The sequence below is a fragment of the Cylas formicarius genome, unplaced genomic scaffold (genome assembly GCF_029955315.1).
Source record: "Cylas formicarius isolate icCylForm1 unplaced genomic scaffold, icCylForm1.1 PGA_scaffold_8__14_contigs__length_24414737, whole genome shotgun sequence".
In the NCBI taxonomy this organism is placed as follows: domain Eukaryota; kingdom Metazoa; phylum Arthropoda; class Insecta; order Coleoptera; family Brentidae; genus Cylas; species Cylas formicarius.
The window spans coordinates 23,083,436-23,105,894 of NW_026844361.1; the positions used below are offsets into that span (position 1 = coordinate 23,083,436).

Consider the following 22,459-nt stretch of genomic DNA (forward strand, 5'->3'; position numbering starts at 1 on the left):
AACTTTTAGGAATAGCGGAAATGCATTTATTTTCAATAAAAGTAACTTTTTCGACTCCCTTTTGTAACATACCTGCCGAAAGCGTCACTTTACCACGTGTTTGGACCCCCTTCGGTGAGCTATCAGGACAGTGAAAGTGTTCGTGTTGTTTTGCAGAAATTTATTCAAAAACTAATGTTCGTAGGAAAAATATAGAATGCAACACGTTTGGTATAGTTTTTAAATCACTCGTTTATTAAGCACTTGCTCCGATGAGCACCGCTCGTGTCAAATAAACACTCGTGACTCAAATGCCGTTTAACGCACTTGTTGCATAATATACTACTACCAAGGCAAGATAAACTTTTTATTTACAAAACGCTGTTTTGGTCCTTGCAAATTGGTTTCCATTTCTGTGGAAATTAAGGGAGAAAACTTTTTCTCAAGTTATTTTTTTGGTTTTAAATACATAGCATATTATGCAACAAGTGCGATAAACGGCATTTGAATCAAGAGTTTATTTGGCACAAGCGGAGCGAGTATTTCATGAACGAGTGGCTTAAAAAGTTTACCAACGTGTTGCATACTATACTTTTTCTACGACTGTTAGTAAAATCCGAAAATATCCGATTGCTACCAAACGCGTGCAGTAAAATCCCGGAAATATCCGAAGGGATTCGGATTCGTGGGAAACGAAACTCAGGTGGTAAAGTGACGCTTCCCGCACGCTGGGTAATTAGCTATTTTACAGACGGGAGTAGAAAAATTATGTTTTGTAACTATGCAAACAACAAAACAATCGAAATCGAAAGCAATATGGCCGCTGACAGTTCGTTAATTCGCCGCTTTAGATGTATTATCATTACGGCGCTTTTTTCTCAAAATATGCCTAGATCTCGTTAAAAGTTCTGGGATAATAGGTGAGATTTCACGCGCATGCGTGGAAGATTATTCCCATCTGTACTACTACGAACTAGGGCCACAAGTCTATACGGTCAATCGAATCCCAAAAAGTATTTTAAAGATTTTCTAAAAATGTATTAAATATAAACCTCTAAACCTTTTTAAGACCATTTTTCCAGACACAAATGATAAGCTAACACTGTTTCGGTCATTCGCCATATGGGCAACTTCTTAACTATGGACCTTCCGGCGTGCGCCCCTGCTGCTCACGCGCCTACGTCGATATCGTGTCCCCGGAGTGCCGCGAACCGGAAAATCCTCAAAGTTTTTCCGGCAATTTCCCGGCGAAAGTAAATACGGCGCGGGACGGCCGTGAAAATGCGTCGTGTGTGGCGCGGTGCTGGCGGCAGCGGGATAAAACTTTCGCGTACCGAATTTTTTTCGCGTTTCAAAAATCCGAAAAAATAATTAAAGAGCGGGCCACATCTCCGTCTGCCACGGCCCATCTCTCGCGAGATAAACCTATTCGGGGTGAGGGTTTGCGTGTCTAAATGGGCCGCCATTTCGAATACGGTTTTTTGTTACCCGCCGCTCAGGTACACGTTTATTACTCTAATGGACGCGGGCTCCCCCGCACGTTCGTTATCATTTGAGGGGGCTGCCGCGGCGCCCTTTTGTTCCCCCGCGGGCCTTAATTAATCAAAAGGCAAAGAAAAAATAATTCGCAGTCTCCGCATCCTTCGCGTGTATCGACGGGTCGAAATGGTGGCGGGTGTGGGGTCGGGTCGGCCTGATAAATCCCGAATCATCGATTTTAAACCCAAATTTACCTCGGGGGGTCTTAATACAATCGCTACTTAATTATACCGATAAATTATCGATATAAATCAGCTCCTGCCACCCCGCTCGGACTTAAAAGAGGTGTTTATCTAAACTGCGGGGGACGTTTGTCACCCGTCGTCCCCGTCATTTGGAAGGGGGGTGGGGGGATTGGGGGGATTAGCGACCCGGATCAGTTCAAAAGTTGGACGTTGTGCCGCTTTTTTTTTATAATTTTTGGAAATTTTATGTTTTTTTTCATTCTTTATTTATCCTCTGGTGTAAACAGTGCATTATCAGGCAAAAAGAAATATACTACTAGTAAATAATACCACCAGTAACGTAATATACTATCAGTAACATGGCATAATATTGTTATTAACGATACCGTATTTCAATTACCCAACCTTTACACTATCTTTATTACAAGAATTGCACAAGAACTTCCACAATAACCCAAAAATAGTAAACATATTTATAATTACTCTAAGCAACACTTAACAGACGTTGTTATTATTATATTTATGCAAACATTTTAAAAATTAATTAAACATGCATTTACTAGTTCTAACATTGGCTTTATAACGTCCCTCGAAAAGACAAGGTTTGAATTAGATTTTTGTGATTGTTGTCATATGAAAAGCGAACTTTTACTATTTCGTTTTGCAGATTGTGAATAATTCAGAATTAGTCGCACTACAATTTCCCCATACAGCAATCATGGGCTAAGACAAATAATTCATTGTAAACATTCATTCTAGCGCGAACGGGTAGATAATTTCCACATCTGAACAATGCACTGTTGGAAGGACTATGTAGTCAATATATTCAACACAATTCAGATACTGATGATGATACTATTGGTTCAACTTACGCTTTTTGTTTGAAATAGTATATTATGCAACAAGTGCGGTAAGCGTCATTTGACTCACGAGTTTATTCGACACGAGCGGAGCGAGTGTTTAATAAACGAGTGAGTTAAAAGATTACCGAACGTGTTGCATACTATACTTTTTCTACGACAGTTAGTTTTTGCGTACATTTTCGCAAAACACGAATACATTCACTGACATAACTGTCAGAATTGACAAACGTCAAAATTCAAAGCGTGGGAAATATCTCCGAAAACATCCGATTGCTGCCAAATCCGTGCTTTATATTTCGCTTATGAATGAATTAATTTTAACATATTTTTGTCAGTTGGTTAGGCATGACTTTATAAGCTTATTTGTAATCCCCTAAACGTCAATAATTAATATAAATAATATAAATTTCAAAGAAAAATTTGTATTCATTTTTTATTATTTTCTATGGAAGAGGTGAATTCTTTTGTATTATTTTTTTTGGATTTTCACTGGAGTCTGTTTAGTAAAAACCTCAGTTAGTTAGTCGATTACAAACCAACTCATTTAGTCACTACAGGGTGACGCTTTTTAGTAAAAAAAATCCGCAATTTTATGAAGTTACTGGATCTGATTGTATTATGTACCTTGTTCGATTGTTTCTATACTTACTACTATTTACTATACTTTTTCTACCCCATTAGTTTTTAGGTACATTGTTGCAACTCAGTAGAACTTACTATGGACGTAAATTGGTCCTTCGCACCTGACAATGTTGTTTGCTCCTCCATCTTATATTAAGTAACTGTAATTTATTTGCGATATATGCGCTTAAATACCGGGAAAACCGAAGATGTCGTGTCGATGGCGGTCATGGGTAAAATGATTAAATATGAAGATATAACAAATCAATGGTAGCAAGAACTATTATTTTCTACTACCCATGGATCGATCAACCAACACAAGGATAATTGACAAAATAGCCAAACGAAAAAGCTTTACAATTTTTTTGGTTTGACAATGAAAAGGGACCACATTGGACAAAAATATTTTTTTAACATTAAACAATTCTCCCAAATCAAAAGCAGGAACTGTCATAAGAAAATATCATTCCGTGGGTCTACTTCAGTCTGTAAAACACCTAATTACACCCCGACGTAGCGTGAGGGTAGCGTCACTTTACCAAGTCAGTTTCGTTTTCCACGAATCCGAACCACTTCGGACATTTCCGGGATTTTTCCGCGCGGGTTTGGGAGCGATCGGATGAATTTTGATTTTTTGTCAATTCCGACGGTCATGTCAGTAAATGTATTGGTGTTGTTTCGCGAAAATGTACCCAAAAACTAACGGTCGTGGAAAAAGTATAGTATGCAACACGTTCGGTAAACTTTTATTTCAGTCACTCGTGAGTTAAATGCCGTTTACCGCACTTGGTGCATAATATACTATAAGAGAACCGTTCGGCGAATAAAATGTTACTACATTACTAAATATTTCCGGGATTTTGAGCCGTGGTCCCGAGATTAAACTCGACGTTTCGTCTACAACTGCGGTAGACATTTTCAAGAGCGACGATGTGGTAACGGTAGAAGTGTTCTTCCGTACTGCTCTCCGATGACTGGTTGGTCGACTGGAAGATCTGCCGTATTTAAGCGCGCTGTAGTGGGCGTGACCTCGGTGGCGGGCTTGGGTTGAGCTTGTCTGGGTAAACACGTTGTTTTGTTGATGACCTGAGTCCATGTTTTACTGATATTGAGACCTTCTTCTTTTCTATTGAAATTATTCTGATGTTTTTGAATTTCAATAGCTTCTCTGAAAAGACGTGGATAAAAATGTGGTGTTTTGTCCAGTACCTGCGTGTCTTTGAACATGATACGATGGTCACCTTTGTAAAAAGCATGTTCTGCCACTGCTGATTTTTCCGTGTGTCCAAGCCGGCAGTTCCTTTTATGTTCCTTTAGCCTAGTTTCAATGCTTCTCTTTGTGGAACCTATATATACCGAGCCACAGGAACACGGAATGCGGTATATCCCTGGTGAAGAAAAGGCGTCCCTTGTATCCTTGACAGACCTGAGGCTTTGTCTGATTGTAGTCGTTGGTTTGAAGACGACCCGAACGTTGTGTCGTTCTAAATGTTTACCGATCCTGTCTGTGACGTTCTTAATAAAAGGAAATGATACATTCCCTTGAGGTTCCTTTGTCGTATCTCTTGTCTTAGATCTTCTATTTTTCATAGCTTTTTGTATTTCGGAGGTGGTATATCCGTTATTTTTCAGGGAATCGGTCAAGTGATTAATCTCTTCACGTAGGTACTTGGGTTCGCTAATCCGATTAGCCCTTGTCATTAAGGTTTTTATTACCCCCATTTTCTGTCTCGGATGGTGATTAGATAATTTGTACAGGTAACGTTCCGTGTGAGTGGGTTTTCGATAAACTTTATGACCCAATTTTCCATTTGGTCGCCTTTCTACCTGCACATCTAAGAATGCCAACCTGCCGTCCTTTTCTGTCTCCATGGTAAATTTTATTTTATTGTTAATGGAATTGAGATGCGCCAAGAAGATTTGAAGCTCCTTTTCGCCGTGGCTCCATATTACAAATGTGTCGTCCACGTAGCGGAACCAACACTTGGGCTTCTTTTGGGCAGTATTTAATGCCTGCTGTTCAAACTTTTCCATGAAAAAATTTGCTATGACCGGGCTTAATGGGCTTCCCATGGCTACACCGTCAACTTGTTCATAAAACTCCTTGTTCCATTGGAAATAAGTGGTGGTTAAGCAGTGTCGGAAAAGTTCTGTGACATCATTCCGAAAACGTGCAGATATTAAATCCAAAGTCTCTTTGACTGGCACCATAGTGAACAAAGAAACAACATCGAAGCTCACTAATATGTCTTTGGGTGACAATGTGATGTTTTTGATCTTCTGTATAAACTGAGTCGAGTCCTTGATGTGTGATGCTGTCCTCCCTATGAGTGGTTCAAGGAGTTTGGTTAGATGCTTAGCGAGATGGTAAGTCGGGGAACCTATAGCGCTAACTATGGGTCTCAAGGGTGCTGCCTCTTTATGGATTTTTGGCAATCCATATAATCTTGGTGGTAATGCCTCCGAATTGCTTAGTTTTCGCTGGATTTCTGGTTCGATAGATGACTTCTTGATTAACGTATTTGTTTTCTTTAGGATGCGGTTGGTTGGGTCCTGTTGCAACTTTTTGTATGTTTTGGGGTCTAGCAGATCACCAATTTTCTTTTCGTAGTCTACGGTATTTAGTACTACAGTCGCGTTCCCCTTGTCAGCTGGAAGGACTATAACGCTTATGTCTTTATTGAGGTCTCTAATTGCTCTCTATCTACAATCAGACAAAGCCTCAGGTCTGCCAAGGATACAAGGGACGCCTTTTCTTCACCAGGGATATACCGCATTCCGTGTTCCTTTGGCTCGGTATATATAGGTACCACAAAGATGACGCGTCCGCGAACTCCAAGAAAGAACGAAACATAGCGAGACGTATTCGGAGACTGTGTGCCGTAAAGTGCGCGGCACATTGCTAAAAATTTAATATCATCACTCATCTATTGTTGGGGAATAAAGTGCCCGTGCAGCGTGCATCACAAGCAAAAATGGCAGATATATTGTATTCATTATTCTCCCAAACTAAATCAATACGTCTTGTGTATCCACCGTTCGGGGGGAGCCGAGACGATTTATGTCCCGATATCGCGGCACGTTATTGTCAAAATATCTCCTGTGTACGTGCGGCAGGGAAGCGAAAGTCGAACAAAGCCCGATTTTTTCGACAATTATTTTCGTTTCATTTGTCAACAAACCTCAAAACGTCCCAACCTTGCTTTAAGGTAGTTTTACATATAAAACAAATTAAATTAGAACAAAAAATGTTTTTAATGCTTTGTGACAGCTGTTCGGCCTTTAATTTAACAACGGAAACTTCTTTTTAGTTATAATCTTATCTATTCACATATTTTTTTTCTCATAAACAACTATCCACGCACCTTTGAAGTTTGACCTCGACCTAAGTCGGAAGGACTTTTTTGTAGTTGTAGTTTTTTTCAGTTTAGCTGGTAATAATAGTTTTTTCCCTATAAAGTTGTTATAAAGGGTGATTCAATAAGGGTTCCAACATTAAAATAATAAAAAAAACTCGGAAGAATATAAAAATATACAAACATTTTTGTTTGCCATTTTAGATTAGTGTATTACAATTAGGTATGAAAGGTGATGTCATTTTCCTTTCAGTTTTTGACACAATTCAGGTTCTATACCGGCTATTTAGCGTCTAATCTCCTGTTTCAGCTCTGGAATAGTGTTTGGTTTATTTCTATACACTCTGCTATCTAGGAGGGTAAGATCACATGATCGCGGCGGCCAATTGATATCGCCGTTACGTGCGATAATCCGACCAGCAAACTTGCCCCGCAGCAATTGCATCGTTTCTCTGGATGTGTGACAAGTGGCTCCATCCTGTTGGAACCACAAATCTTCAACTGCTCCCAGAAAAAATCAGATATCATGTTTCGATAGCGAACACGATTAGCCGTATTAACCAAAATGCGCACCAAACAGTCACTTTTTGAGGATGCATCCCCAAATACGAGCATTGTGTTTGTTTACAAAGCCACCAACGTGAAAATGTGCCTCATCGCTAAAGATGAATTTCGTTGAAAAGTGAACCCCTTGTTCTCGTATCCATTTTGCAAACACGCGGCGCCGTTGATGATCTCGAGGTTTCAACTCCTGAGTTATTTGGACTTTATATGGGTGTAGATGCAAGTCTTTTGTTAAAATTCACTATGTGGTTGAATACGTAAGGCCCACTTGTTGCGACCGATCACGAATCGATGTGTTTGGATCTTCGGCTACACTTTCGCGAACAATGGCAATATTTTGATCTGACCGACCCGCACGAGCCCGTTGAGGGACTTTGAGGTTAGTTACAGATCCAGTTTGCTCAAATTTTTGAACCACATTCCAAAATTTTCATGTTGCATTTTTTCTTGATCGACCATTTTCATAATAGGCTTGCACAATTTTTACACGTTGTTCAGTCGTCCATGACTAATTTTGTTTATGTTTTGAGGTTAGAAATTTCATATGATAATAAACAAATACAGTGGCGTTTCGAAAATATTTCTGATTGTAATGTGCGGTTCTACATTTCCGGCGTGAAAGAGGAGGTGTAAATTTTCGGTAGGTTGGGGCAGTTCTAAGAAGAACGGGCGGGGATTCTTTGAATTCCGGTAACTTTCGAACGGTTCAAGATCGGGAATTCAAATTTTATCCTTTTAATACCACAAAGCAGGACACACCCGAGATTTAGGACTGTGGTTTTTATTGATATTGCCTATTTCAGAAAAGGATAATAAAATAGAAAATTCCGTCCGGTCCAGTGCCAGACAAGAGATTTTCTTCAAATGAAAAAATTACTCCTGGCATTCACCACGCAAGACTGCAACTTTATTTTGGAGAAAACAAAAAATTATCCACTTGTTAATCACTAAAAATATTGTATTGGAGGATGATAAAGGAAGACTGGAGGAAATTTACAGAAACATCGCCGTAGAGCAGAAAACAGAAAAATGTGGTATAACTGTGTTGCACCCACTACCATATCATTGTGACCTAAATCCTATAGAACTTTTATAGGCGCAAGTGAAAGGACTTGAAGCAAAACACATGACGACTTTCAAAATAAAGGACCTTAAGCTACTGTATCAAGCCATTAAGGAAGTAAGATCCCAGAACTGGTGATAACAAAAGAAAAGAAAATAGAGGAAAAAATGTTGGATCTGGACCACTTTGTTATAATTTAAGATATGTATAATAATGCATAACTACTCTGCACAGGGTGCGCCAACGATAGAGTAAAGTGCATTGGTTTTAATAGTTATGAAGTTTTAAAGATTGTTAGGATGTTCTCAACATTTTTTTATTAATAATAATACATATCTAAGCCTAATAGTTTTTCCAATACTTTACTTTTTTTTGTGAGACCAGAAGCGTTAGTTATATGTCCCAAACTGCAGACGAGGCCCAAAGCTAAGCGAAAATAACGCATCGCTTAATTATTCAAGCCTTTATATCGGCCAGTTCGAATAAAATTTTATTTCGCTTTCTGTGTAAATAAATGTTTTTAAAAACGCTCTCCCGAATTTTGAACATTTAAGTGGCGCAGTCGGTAGGATGGAAATTGTGGTTTTTGGAATAATCATGGTTCTAATTTTAGTTTTCATCATTAAGAAACTCTTATTCGAAAAGGTACGAGGAGTGAAGAAAATCGCATCCAAAGGGTAAGACTGCCAGGAAGAAAATCTTGAAGGTTTTTCGAAAAAACACTCCGTTATTTTCGAAAGTTAAGGTGGGAGGAGTTATATGTCCCAAACTACAGACGAGGCCCAAAGCTAAGCGAAGATGACGCATCGCTGACACCGCATCAAAAGCCCTATTTATTCGATTGTAATATTGTAAAATACGCTCTTAATTATTCCAGCCTTTGTACCGGCCAGTTCGAGTAAAATTTATTTCGCTTTCTGTGTAAATTAATGTTTTTAAAAACGCTCTCCCGAATTTTGAACATTTAAGTGGCGCAGTCGGTAGGATGGCAATTGTGGTTTTTGGAATAGTCGTGGTCGTGGTACGAGAAGTGAAGAAAATCGCACCCAAAGAGTAAACCTGCCAGGGAGAAAACACACTCCTAAGCATCTTTATAACTTATGTATTTACCATTTTCTTGTAATTTTTAAAACCAATGAGACAATAAACTTTGCTCTTTTCTTGACTTACCCTGTCCATAATACCTAATTATTATTCTGTTCATTATTACAAGTATCCTACGTCCAAATAGTACCCAGCCTTTTTCTCCGCGAAATAATTGCTCACCAAGGTGATTGACTTCCTTTTTGACGAAAATCCTTTCCTCCGAGCGCAGTTTTCAGATGAGGAAACAAAACGAAGCAGTTCAAACCCCTAAGGTCTTAGTGAAACAGGATTTTTTTTGCATATGTGACCGTTTTGCGCAATTGCTGTCCTCAGCTTGTCAAGTAATGATGCGCAATATGCTCTTCATTTTCCTTGTTGAAGGTAATTGATTGGGATGACTCCATGGCTATCCCAAAAAAGGGTTACTTCTCTGCCGAACAAACAGTTTTTCCTTTTTTCGGAGTCGGTTCCCCAGTCGCTCTTTTGACTGTATTTTTGACTCGGGCGTATGTAGGTGTACCCAAGTTTTATCTACAGCAATTAATCGTCGCCAAAACTTGATTTATTGCGCCTAAACCGGGCTAACAGGGAGTTGGAAACGTTCATTCAAACACATTTTGGTTTAACGTGAGTAAACGCGGTATCCAAAGCGTGGACAGCTTTCTCATACCCAAATCTTGATTTGAAATGTGACGAAAACGTTTCATTTTCCTAACCTCTGCTATCTCATTTTAATTCGCTTAACACCGATTTTATTTTAAATTTAAATGTATTATTTATAACAGTCACATCGACTCACTCAAACGACTGTCAACGACAAACCACAGGTCCAAAATGGCTGAAACTTTCTTAAGTAACCAGCAAGCGATGCGTAACTACTATCACTAGTGCCGCCATCTTCAGGGTGAGGTCGGAAACTTGTCAAGTGACTCTCGTATTCGTATTCCTCTACGATAACTTCGTGAAACAGGCTTGTTTTAAAATTACGTACGCCGGGAGAGAATTGATTCGCGGCTCCTTCAATAACTTAAAATCCCGCCGCTCCCCCGGGACCCGAATTTTAAGCAGTCAATGGACCCTCCGCCGCCCTTCTCGACAAACTATTTACAACCGTTTTAAATATAAATAATACGGGGCCACACAAGACGACAGCGTCGCGCCGCATCGCATTGTAAATTTCCCGCGGGACGGCGGATGTGCCCCCCCGCCCCACGAAAATAAATTCGGAAATAAAACGATCAAATGTAATGTGGCGTAACACGTTGGCTTTATAGGGGCGTCGGGAGATTAAATTTTCGTAATTTATGGATAACAAAAGGACCTCCTCGGGACGCTACTGCTTTCGTTAATAATTCGGGAAAACGACACTCGGGCCGGCGAGTAAGCCGTACGTCGTGTATACGACGGGGGCCACTTTAAAGTTCTGCCTCTTTGTATACACGCGGGCTCGGCGGGATGGTGGGGACGTTATAACCGAAAAGACAATTCGCCAGTTATTTCGCGAATTACGCCGAAAGTAAGATTTGTTTCTCCTTTACGATGAGACTTATTTGAAAATTTGACAACGCTGTTTGCAGTTAATTGTGTTTTCTACTTCCTAACTCTAAAATACTCAATTTATAATGCGACTTTGAAATATTTGTAGTAAAAGATTTATAACTCGCTCGCTCGCAGCCGTGGGTAACGCTGCTGACGTGACCCATGCATGATTGATAATATAAATTTTTACATTGGTACAATCTAACACCTATCTATTGTAGAAGCTAAATCATATGGAGTCTATAAGTCTACCAATGCGCAACCTAAGAACAACTGGGAAATATTATGTCGGAATTAAAATTGCTTGGTTAGTTGAACCTTTGTGTATACGTCCCATGTCACTCAGTAAATGTACTGTACTATAGCACAATTTTACGTCTCTTAAATGACCAAAGGGACGTCGAGAGTCGGAGTGCTTAAACAAATTCAAATTTCTCGAGAACTTTGGATGGTCTGTACGGCCAAAGTTCTCCTTCGTATTCTGTAGTGAAAGAATGGGCAAAACGTTTTCCAATGGGGCAGGAGTCCCTTGACGATAATTCAAGAACTGGTCGACCAGTGGAGGTCTTAACGGAAGATATTGTTGCGATTGTGGAAGAGGTGGTGTTGAGTGATCGACGTTTAAAGGTCAAGGAAATCTCAGAAATTACTAAGCTTTCTGATACAAGTGTTCGTCGAATCCTGCATGATCATTTAGGTATGCACAAGGTTAGTGCAAGATGGGTTATTAAAAACGTTTCGGTTATTCAAAAACAACGCCGTGTCGAGTGTGGGCCGTCTTTTTTGGAAATCTGTGGAAACTATGGTTCTCTATTATGCGTCGTAAGGGTCACAGGTCACAGGGTGCCATTTTAGAGTGTGCGTTCCAACGGATAGATCGTCCTCCCTATAGTGCAGATATGGCCCCCAGCGAATATTATTTGTTTGGATATTTGAGAATGGACTTATGTGGACGGCGCACGGTGGAACGAGGTATAACACTGCAATGAAAAGTCCGATTTTAATAATTTTGACGAATTCGTATAATGAACACCATACAATATTATGAAATTTGACATTTGGTAAAAATCTAAAATGGCGGACATTTGTAAATACAGGCACCTATTGCAGTTTATGAGCATAAGCAAGAACACCTTTGCTATTGAGAATTGTTGGCAGTTTAAACAAAGAATACTCCATATAATTTAAATTTATTACGAAATTTGACATTTGGTAATAAATCCAAGATGGCGGACATTTATTATAAGAATTCTTTTTCACGTACTGACAATAAAAATTCTTGTAAGGTTTTAGAAGTAACATGTAATATGTATTTACCATTTAATCCGGAAAATAACATACTTATCGAACATTGAAAAATACAGGGTATTACATTTAAAAAACCAAGCCACCTTTTATAATAAATATGCTAGAAACAGTTTAAATAAACTTGTATGCATAATTTTACAATTATTACTGACACAAAGTACGAAATTTTTTTATATTAGAAGAGAGAGGGCCTCTTCTGTTAATTCAGAATGTATCTTCTCGGATTTGCGTAGGTTTGATATATATGGATCTGACGATACTAGAAGATTGTGCAATATATCTTCATTTGTGAGGTTTCTTTTGGATTTTCTGGAATGCCATTCTCTGAAAGTTTCTATGATTTCTGGACCATGTATAAGGATCTTATGTAACGATGACGGCATGTAATACCACCCGTAAAGATCAACGTACAATTGGACAGTATCTTTTGTAAAATATCCAAATTTCTTGGAATCTACTTTTTGTCCTGAAGCCATAACTTAAAGAATTGTGTACAATCTTTCCAGCAAACGTTCATTTAATCCTGTGATTTCGGAAGACTTTCGAAAATTTTTAAAAAATCTTCTGGCAGTGTTGCCGTCGTTGGTTGTACCCAGTCCTCGTTTGACAAAATCAACGAGCAAACTCATCTCCTCTTTAAATCTAAATGAAAAAGAAAAAAATATATATATATTATTATAAGTAGGTAATATTGTCGATACAAATATTTAGATGTATTATAGTTGGGGAAGTTACTATGGATAGGTAGGCAATGCTCTAGTTACTTGGTCACTACATACCGTCTCTGTTGTCTTTGGAAATTTTCTCCTCGGGCTTTTTAGTCGACCATTTCTTAAAGTCCAAGTTATAGGCAATGTGCAGCATGCATTCATAAATTCGTATCCATGAATGTAGGATGGATATTCCCAAACTTTACTGATCTTGATTGGCTTGCTTCTTTTTAATGACCTAAAAACCAAAATATGTCCTTCCAAATAACATTCCAATAAAACATAAAAAAATGATATATTTTACTGTTCAGTATTGCCAAATCAACCTGCGTTTAACTTATTCATTTCGGTTGGTTTAGCACCACAGATGTAGCAAATTGCGGTTGAGCTTGCCCCTGCCAGGCAAGAAGAAATTTTTCCGTCAATCATCGTTAAATACAATTTGTGGTTTACAACTACGCCCGGCCCGCGCCATTTGGAAGAACCGTAGACCATCTCATCAGTGAGACACATTTATTCTTACCTATTTATTGTTTAATTGTATCCCAAGAAGTCATTTTACTATCCTCTTTACAGGAAATAAATATATATTTTAGTTTCAATTTTTAAATCGCAACCAAAGTTGATTTAAAATCGGCCTTGTTTAAACAATTTTTTATTTTCTACCAAAAAGTTTGTCCGGCTTTCAACGTGGTAGTAGCAAAAAGTGTATTATTATTATATTAAACTTTTTAAAATAGCCAATGTCCACTCTTTAGCATTGAGTCGTTCCAGTGTGCGGCGGTTTAACGACGAAGTTGAGTTAAGAGAGGCTGTTTTAGCTCATTTTGCAGACATACCAAAAACATATTTCTTTAAAGGGATTGAGTTGTTAATAAACAGATGTAATAAGTGTACTGAAGTTAAAGGGGATTATATTGAAAAATAATAAAAAATTGTTACTCTACTTTGTTTTTTTCATATTCATGCCGGGACATTTTGGCGCTGCTCTCGTATTCTGTGAAGAAATGATTGAACGAGCTAACCAAATTAAAGATTTTTTACAGAGTATCTTCATTTCCGTTACTATATATATATATATATATATATATATATATATATATATATATATATATATATATATATATATATATATATATATAGTAACTATAGTATAAAACTCCGCACGCCAATAAGTCCAAAACGAAAAGAAATATTTAATTTATGTAAAAAGTAGTCAAAGTGTGAAAAGAAATATTTAATTTATGTAAAAAGTAGATATTTCCTAAAGTTTAAAAAATTCGACGCCTGCAAAGAGCTGGGCGTCGCGACGCGTCGAAAAATTATTCGATTGCAGAGACTTTGGAAATACGCGCATACAAAAGTACATATTATTTAAAAACTTTTTTGTTATTTACTCAAACTTATTTAGTTTACCCGTTTCTAAGTTATACCGATTTAAAGTAAACATTTCTTGTTTAATAAAAAATGTGATTAACGCTTATTTTTACAAGTATGCCATGAATGTTAGTTACAATGGCAACCATTGTTATCGCAGTTGTTTTAAGTGCAATTACAAACGTAAGTTGTTATTGCTGTATCAAAAAATTGTCACATTTTGTCACAAGAAATATCCAAATTTGTTCGGTTTAAAAAAAACTAAGAATTATTATGTGAAAATGGTGCAATTTAGCAATGAGGAAAAAGTAGACATGTTACTGGTGTTTGGAGAATGCAGATGCAATTGTAGAGAAGCAAAAAGAGTTTACGCACGGCGTTATCCGCATAGAAGAGTCCCCGATGCAAAAACCTTTTCAAGTTTATGTAAAAACTTAAGAGAATATGGCAGCTTCATAAAACCTAAGAGAGATAGGAACAGGACGGCTACAAATGATGAAAATACTGCTGCTGTAATTCATCAGGTTGATAATAACCCCAAGATATCCCTATCAGAGATAAACGAAAATACCGGTGTTACCATAAGTTCTTCGTGGAGAATTCTACATAGAAACTCTTTTCACCCGTACAAAAGTAAACTAGTTCATAAACTAGAACCAGGCGATTATGCTTGTATTTCTTAGCGACATTGTCCGATTTAAATAGCCAAGATGCAAATTTTCTCTCGAAAATTTTATGGAGCGACGAAAGTCGATTTCAAAATAATGGAATCGTTAATAGACACAACTGTCGTTTTTGGTAAGAAAACCATCCTCGTTGGATTACAGAAAGAGGTAACCAACGAATTTTTAGTATCAATGTTTGGTGCGGCATATTAAATGGATTCCTTATTGGACCTTACTTTTACGAAGGAACTTTAAATGCAGATCGCTATTTAAGATTTCTTCAAACTACACTTCCGGAACTATTAGAAGAAGTGCCTCTTGACACTAGAATGAATATGTGGCTACAGCAGGATGGAGCGCCTGCACATAATGCCCAAATAGTAACGAGGTATTTGAACCGAGAATATCCCAATAGATGGTTTGGTACTAATGGACCGGTAAGGTGGCCGGCGAGGTCCCCGGACATTACACCACCAGATTATTTTCTTTGGGCCTACCCAAAAAACGTTATCTATGAAGAACCTATCGAAGATATGGCTGATCTCATTAACAAAATTAGTGCAGCGTGTGCCGCTATCACAAGAAGGACTCTCCTACAATTGACCCAAGCTCATCTGTTAAAAGTTTTTGATAGTTGTGTTCGAGCAGATGGACATAATTTTGAACAAAATTTTTGAAATATCTTATTATGTAGTTAATTGCAATAATAATTTTGGTTATTAACTTGTAGGTATTTTACTGTATTTATCATGTTATCAGAACTAAATCGATAAAAAATAATAAATAAAATCATACTAAAATAGTTGAAATCTATTGTTAGTAATTGCACTTAAAACAACTGCGATAACAATGGTTGCCATAGTAACTAACATTCATGACATACTTGTAAAAATAAGCGTTAATCACATTTTTTATTAATCAAGAAATGTTTACTTTAAATCGGTATAACTTAGAAACGGGTAAAGTAAATAAGTTTGAGTAAATAACAAAAAAGTTTTTAAATAATATGTACTTTTGTATGCGCGTATTTCCAAAGTCTGTGCAATCGAATAATTTTTCGACGCGTCGCGACGCCCAGCTCTTTGCAGGCGTCGAATTTTTTAAACTTTAGGAAATATCTACTTGACCCCACACTTTGACTACTTTTTACATAAATTAAATATTTCTTTTCGTTTTGGAGTTATTGGCGTGCGGAGTTTTAAGTGAAAAACCATGTATATATATATATATATATATATATATATATATATATATATATATATATATATATATATATATATATATATATATATATATATATATATATATATATATATATATATATATATATATATATATATATATATATATATATATATATATATATATATATATATATATATATATATATATATATATATATATATATATATATATATATATATCAATAGCGAGTGAAGCGTCTATAAATATGCTAAATATTGAGTTGAAAAAGAATTAATATAGCATCCATTTTGGGACAAAATAGAAGCTGTAATGATTCACATTGATCCAGGCCCGACACAGAAAGCGGCGGGCTGCGAAAATCCAGCTGCAATCATCGCTAGCGTTTAGTTATAATATAGCTTTCTGTTTGTTACTCCTTAACTTCAAACTATCCAATTATGCCCCGCCCTCCTTTGTTTCACTGCCCTAAAATATAGGGTATTAGTTCTTAGTACACATTTTCCGTCAATAACAACAGTCTTTGTTCAATAGATAAACACTTTCTTTACGGCCCCAAAGTACTCAATATGTATAATATAAACCACCGTTTTTCTCTCTACTTTTTAAACTATACCTCAAAAATGTTTGTGGTACCGCGGTTCCGTCAACTTGGTCAACGTGAGCGTGCGCGCGCGCGTTGCGCGCCACCCCACCCCAGTTTCTAATATTTAATGGCCCGTTCGTGCTTTCCAAATTCAATCATAATTCGATAAACCGGGCGCATTGGATTCCCAGCAATATGGAGTCTCCAGGCTTTGCACCGCGTATAAACGAATTACGGCGTAATTGGTTCACATTTTCAGGTAGCTTTAATGTTTAATGAGCTCGAACCGCGGTTTTTGTCAATATTTGTCGTCGGCAAATTAAATTCGTTACAATGTTAAACGATTTCCCGGCGACTCGCCCGAATTTCCATACCGAAAATGGAACAACAGCCGCGTATGTACCGGGGGTACAGCAAACGTTTAATTATCCCAAGGACCGATTTTTTACCAAATTTAAAGTCGTATTCATAGTTGTTCCTCACACCTTGAGAATGACTAAAAAGCTATAGAACTGTCATGATAGATTTGCCGAAGTAGCCAGAAGTATCGTGAGAAGGTTATCCAACGTTTTGGATACATTTTTTGTAAAACAGTACGAATCCATTTACCCAGAGACGTGTGACGTTTACCATCATTACATTCTGCATTTCTTCTTCTTTTTCCTCTTCTTTTAGAAACATCTTCGTAGTGAAGGTATGCACAATGTATTTTAGATTCAGCTGATCGAACTAGCTGATCTGTGCCACTGAACTCGTCTTGTAGATTTCTCAACCACGCTTTTCTACCCCACCTCCGTCTTTGTATTTTTCATTATGAGTAGCAATAATATTTATCTCCGGTGTTGATGCTTCCATTTTTTTACTGAAGCAATGATCTCTTTACCTTTTCGAACTCTTCTCATGATTTCCACTTAGTTAATCGATCGATCCATCTTATTTTGAATATTCTACGGTATATCCTATGTCTGCAGCATTTTCAGACACCTGGTTTTAATTTGAGTATTTGGTGTCCTTGTTACTTTCGAAAAATCGATGGCAACGAAATTTATATCTCGGCAACGGTAGGTCCTAGGGGACCGCGATTGGTGCAGAAATTATCGGCGTCGAAAAAAAACTTTTTTTTCTGTTCTCCGTTATCCGTAATCCGTTTCTCTGTAGACCTGGCATTAATTGGCTATATCTTTTGAACGGTTTGCAACACGGCCTTCAAATTTGGCTCCTTTTAAGCCGTCCACGAGTTACACAAACCTGCAAAAAATGAGTCTGATCAAACCAACGCGTCCATATTTTTTTTAGGTTTTCGGGTGTTTTTTGGATATTACTATGAAACACGATAAGTGTTCAAAATTCGCAAAAAATATGGTCGATCGGTTCAAACACCGCATGAAGAGCCACAATTTTTGTATTTGCGGTTTTCGTCTAGCACAGACGCTGCTCGGGATATTTGAAAAACTCCATATGAAAATCGCTGATCAATTTAGATGCGATGACGTCATTGACTATTACGGCGGACTGCATAGTTTCAGCAAGAACTTATTTTCTCGAAAACCATTTACTCCATTGAAAAAAATGTTGGACCAGGAAGTGGAGATACAGGGCTAAAAGTATTGACAGCACATAAGGAGAGTAGTAGGTTTTTATTAGTGGTAGTGACGCGTTTCTGGTTTATTGGTATTCGTCAGCGACACACAATCAAGTAGATGATAGAAAGCCTGAACTACTGAAACCTATACGCATGAGACATATGTGTCATGTGACTATGTGCCAAAGATATTTGTAGATTTTATTATGTGTTACACCTCTTCTATGAAATCAAAATACGTAGTCCCCTTTTAGTCGCTAGGTGGCACCACAGTTTTAAAGCAGAGCCAAAAAACTGTGGAATAACTTACCATGGACGGTATATTCGCCATCTATGGTCTTAACCTCATTCCTCTTTTTGTGCTTTGGTGGCACATGTTCATTTTTATTCGGCGTCGGTGTTTTCAGCTTTTTTCAGCGTTTTTTGGAAGTTAAATGGAGAAGTACAAGTGAGATTTACATTCTTCCTTATCGGATGAAGAAAGAACCTACCTAACATAATCGCTAGTGGCGTGGTTCCCATCAACGAGATTTTCTCACAATTGGGAGACGACTTCTTCATCGTCCGGGTTCCGATCGGAATCCCCAGAACTCGAAAGACCCCCCATCTTTCCCACTGCTGCACTTACTCTGACGTAAGTATATTTTTTAGGCCCTTCAATTAATTCTGATGTCATTGTTGAGCTCCTCGAGACGGATTTAGAGCAAAATGGCTGTATTAGATTTCCTTACTATTCATTTTAGGCAAGGCAAGTCCTATGACTCATTGAGTTCTTTCAGAGCGGCACGGCCTTATTTTTGGATCAGAATTATTTAACAATGCAAATCTTTTTTTTTAAGGTGTTTATAATCTAAGGCCCAGTAAACCAAGATATGATAGCACTTGGGGGTACTAGTTATGTCCCTGACTTTGTAAAAGGGTTGCGTTCTCTCTTATAGAATTGGTCAATCAGATATATTAGAAATTAGAATAACGAATCAAATTAAGATTTCAGCTATAAATAAGACTCGACCTGTTTTTAATTTTGCATTAATATGAAGATGTAAATCTTTGTGTGGTTTCAAATATTCTGTTTTATATTGAGAGGACCAGTGCTTTAAGAGGCAGTGAATCTCGTTTACTCATTACATTTAAAAAGTCTTGTAGGGCAGCAACTAGACCCAAGCAGATGAATAAAGATAGCTTTAGAGGATAGTGGTGTCTACATTTCTATTTTTACTGCTCACATCTCTCTACATGCCTCAACATCATCTGCGTTTTGTAAAGGTGATATGATTGGTGAGAACGCTCTAAATTTTTTTTTGCCCTTTTTTATAATAGACCTATTTGTACATTTGTACAGGCAGGCATAGAAGTTTTCAGAATGTTTGTTTTCTCGGACAGCCATTTATTTTGTATTTGTACTCGAGGCTTTCATAAACTTCATAAGGTTTGTATTTCCTTATATAGCCGAATAAAATCGTTCTATGACAAATTTGCTGAGTTGCCAATGAAAGTCTACGTATTTTGATTTCATAGAAGATGTTGATCAAACGAACTTATCTGGTAAGTGAAGTTCGATCGTAATTATATGTTACACCTCTTCGTAGAAATCACCCATTCCCGCTCAATGAAAATTTATTATAAACGGGCTTTAAAATAGAATGAGGTTAAGACTATAGATGGCGAATATACCGTGCATGGTAAGTTATTCCACAGTTTTTTGGCTCTGCTCTAAAGTGGTGCCACCTAGCGACTAGAAGGGGGACTACCTATTTTGATTTCGACGAAGAGGTATTCGTTTGATCATCGAATTATTTTTGTTCCCAATCGGTTCAATCGAATGTCGAAGTTGTTTGAATAAATAAAATGTTGTTTGCTCTAATCATGAACGAATTTATTTCTCTTTCGGTTTCGTCACGAACAACCAGCGACGGAAATCCTTAACGCTATACAAAACGTGTTTGTCTCATCTCGGACTTTAATTAGCAGAAGTTGACACGTCGCGCCATTGTGCGCGACAATCTGTTTAACGCATTGTGAGCAAAAACTCCCTAACTACCGGGTCGCCGTATTGTGGATACTCTCTAACGATACGCAGTCGAGTTCCCGCTTTTTCAGGAAATGCCAAACTTTTAATTGACCCGAGGATCTCCGACATAGTGGGTTACTAGCGCATTGAATAGGATATTTGACAGAAAAAAACTAACGAAAATTAAAGTTGGTCCACGCTTATTCACTAATCACTGCATTTCGTATATATCTTTATGGGAAACGCGGTTATTATCGAGAAACACAAAGATGCCCTTCTACACTACTCAAAAAATGGTATAATTAGATTTTGGATAGCACCTGTGGTTTCTGAACAATACGCAAAAATTTTAAAAATTGCCATACCTTCCTTAATATGGGATTTTTCAATTTTCGCTCGTGACTCAGCAACTACAGGCGCTAAGCATAGCTTTGAAATGTATCTTGGGAAGTATTAAGCGGCAAAGAAATGTTCTATAAAACATGGGGTCATTTGGCTTAAATAGTATCGCAAATTGTATCGACAGAGAGAAACAGAGTTACAAGTATCTTCTATCATAGAGGGCGCGCACGATATTTGAAAAAATGTCATAGGAGATCACTATTATTTGTACAATTTTTAACATTTACTAAAGTTTGCCATAAATTTGGAGTTCGGCGAGACCTGAAGGGGTTCATGCACAATCAAATTACACCGATGTTTCGAAAGTTCTATAGTGGTCCGCACGCTCCCATTTTCTTATTTGCACTACAAGTTGGTACATCCATCGCCCGTTGCATGAAATTGGAAATAATTTTTAACAATTTAGGTAATGTTTTTTTCCGCAGACCGTACAGATACACAAAAGTCTCTTCTGTTTGCGATTGTGCAAGTACAAGAAATAATATTCTAAATATTTTTCGACTGAATTGGCGAATGCGCGAGACCTGAGAAGCGGCGTTAAAGGGATTGGCCTAATGCGCGTTTTTTGTTTGCAACGTGCGCATAAAAGGCTGCGCGGCACCGATCCATCGGGGTTGTAAATTTCGGTCGTCGTCGTCGCGCGCGGCCAAAGAAGTTTTTGGCAAAGGAAACGATGCTCGTTGGCCCGTTAACGTGAGCGTCGGTTTATGGACTAATATATTTTCGCTACGCGCGCATTGAATCACATTTCCGAATACATTTTCATAATGTGGAATTTGTATTTTCGGGAACATAACTCTCCGTTCACAGTCGCCGGAAATATGAATGCGGTGAAAGGGACGCTACAGATCCGATTCCGATCCGTGCAACATAAATACGAAAAACAATCGATGACATTTTCAAACAAATTTATTAAAAGGAAAGGGGCATAAAAAATGCTTACTATTAAAATTGCACACGAAAGCGCCTGTGGAGATCCAGGAATATCGGGTCTATAAACTTAAGTAACGACGACATTAGTATAGTATAGCTTTCGGTCAGTTAGTAGCATTGTTTAAGTATTTGGAGCAGTTCAAAGTGATTTCTTAATTATTTCCAACAGTTTTAATTACAATTGCGATTATGCAGAGCGACATCGCGTCCAAAACAAACCTGTGGAGACAGGTGCGCGTGCACATAGTATAGCGATCTGCTCGAGCGATTAAATCGAACGACGAGATCGTTTCAAATAACTTAATTATATTAATTAATTAATTATATTAAATTAATAGATTTAGTCTTTGTGCATTTAAAATTCCGAATGCGCATTCTACCGTGCTCGTGGAATATTCCTTTTCTGGATCAAGCAGTTGATGACTGTAGGGTTTTAATAAATGTCTCAGTAGTCTATTTTCCAAACCCTCCCACGTCAATTATCACAAATTTGTAACTGGCGTCATCAATTCCTTGTAGAACGATTGAAAAATATTGTTTGTAGTTGTAAAACATTGTACCGCTACGTGATGGGCATTTAATCCGTATATGTTTCCCATCAATACTTCCGATACAATTGGGAAAGTTCCATTTTTCATAGTATTCTTTCGCTATGTTCAAAAAAATACTTTATTACGTTCCTTATTCCTACCCGAAAAGTAAATGACAAGGACTTAAATGACGATCCGGTGGCTAGAAACCTAAAAAAAAAGTTATTATAGTTACAGGATGACCGATTGAAATAGAAACATTCCCATACAATGCTTATTTTCTTCCGATATTCTTCCACATGTTGTGAAAACGAAATGTGTTATGAAAACCCTTTTCCTACGATTGTTCAAAAAGTT

General features: G+C 37.6%; 1 protein-coding gene across 1 annotated transcript; it reads right to left on the reverse strand.

Moving 5' to 3' along the window:
- Positions 1 to 1,581: 1,581 nt before the first annotated feature.
- LOC132706507 (uncharacterized) lies at positions 1,582 to 12,967 on the reverse strand. The gene is made up of 3 exons (XM_060677859.1): positions 12,883 to 12,967; positions 4,904 to 5,838; positions 1,582 to 1,722 (listed from the first exon to the last, which is right to left on the reverse strand). Exons 1-3 carry the CDS (start codon positions 12,965 to 12,967, stop codon positions 1,582 to 1,584), a joined length of 1,161 nt encoding a protein of 386 aa, XP_060533842.1.
- Positions 12,968 to 22,459: the final 9,492 nt, after the last annotated feature.

Coding starts and splice junctions, on each gene's coding strand:
- LOC132706507 (XM_060677859.1), bottom strand. CDS start 12,967: ATGCTGCACATTGCCTATAACTTGGACTTTAAGAAATGGTCGACTAAA. Junction 5,839..12,882: donor TTCCAAAGACAACAGAGACG/GTATGTAGTGAC, acceptor TAGTCCTTCCAG/CTGACAAGGGGAACGCGACT. Junction 1,723..4,903: donor ATCCGAGACAGAAAATGGGG/GTAATAAAAACC, acceptor GATTGTATTAAG/ACCCCCCGAGGTAAATTTGG.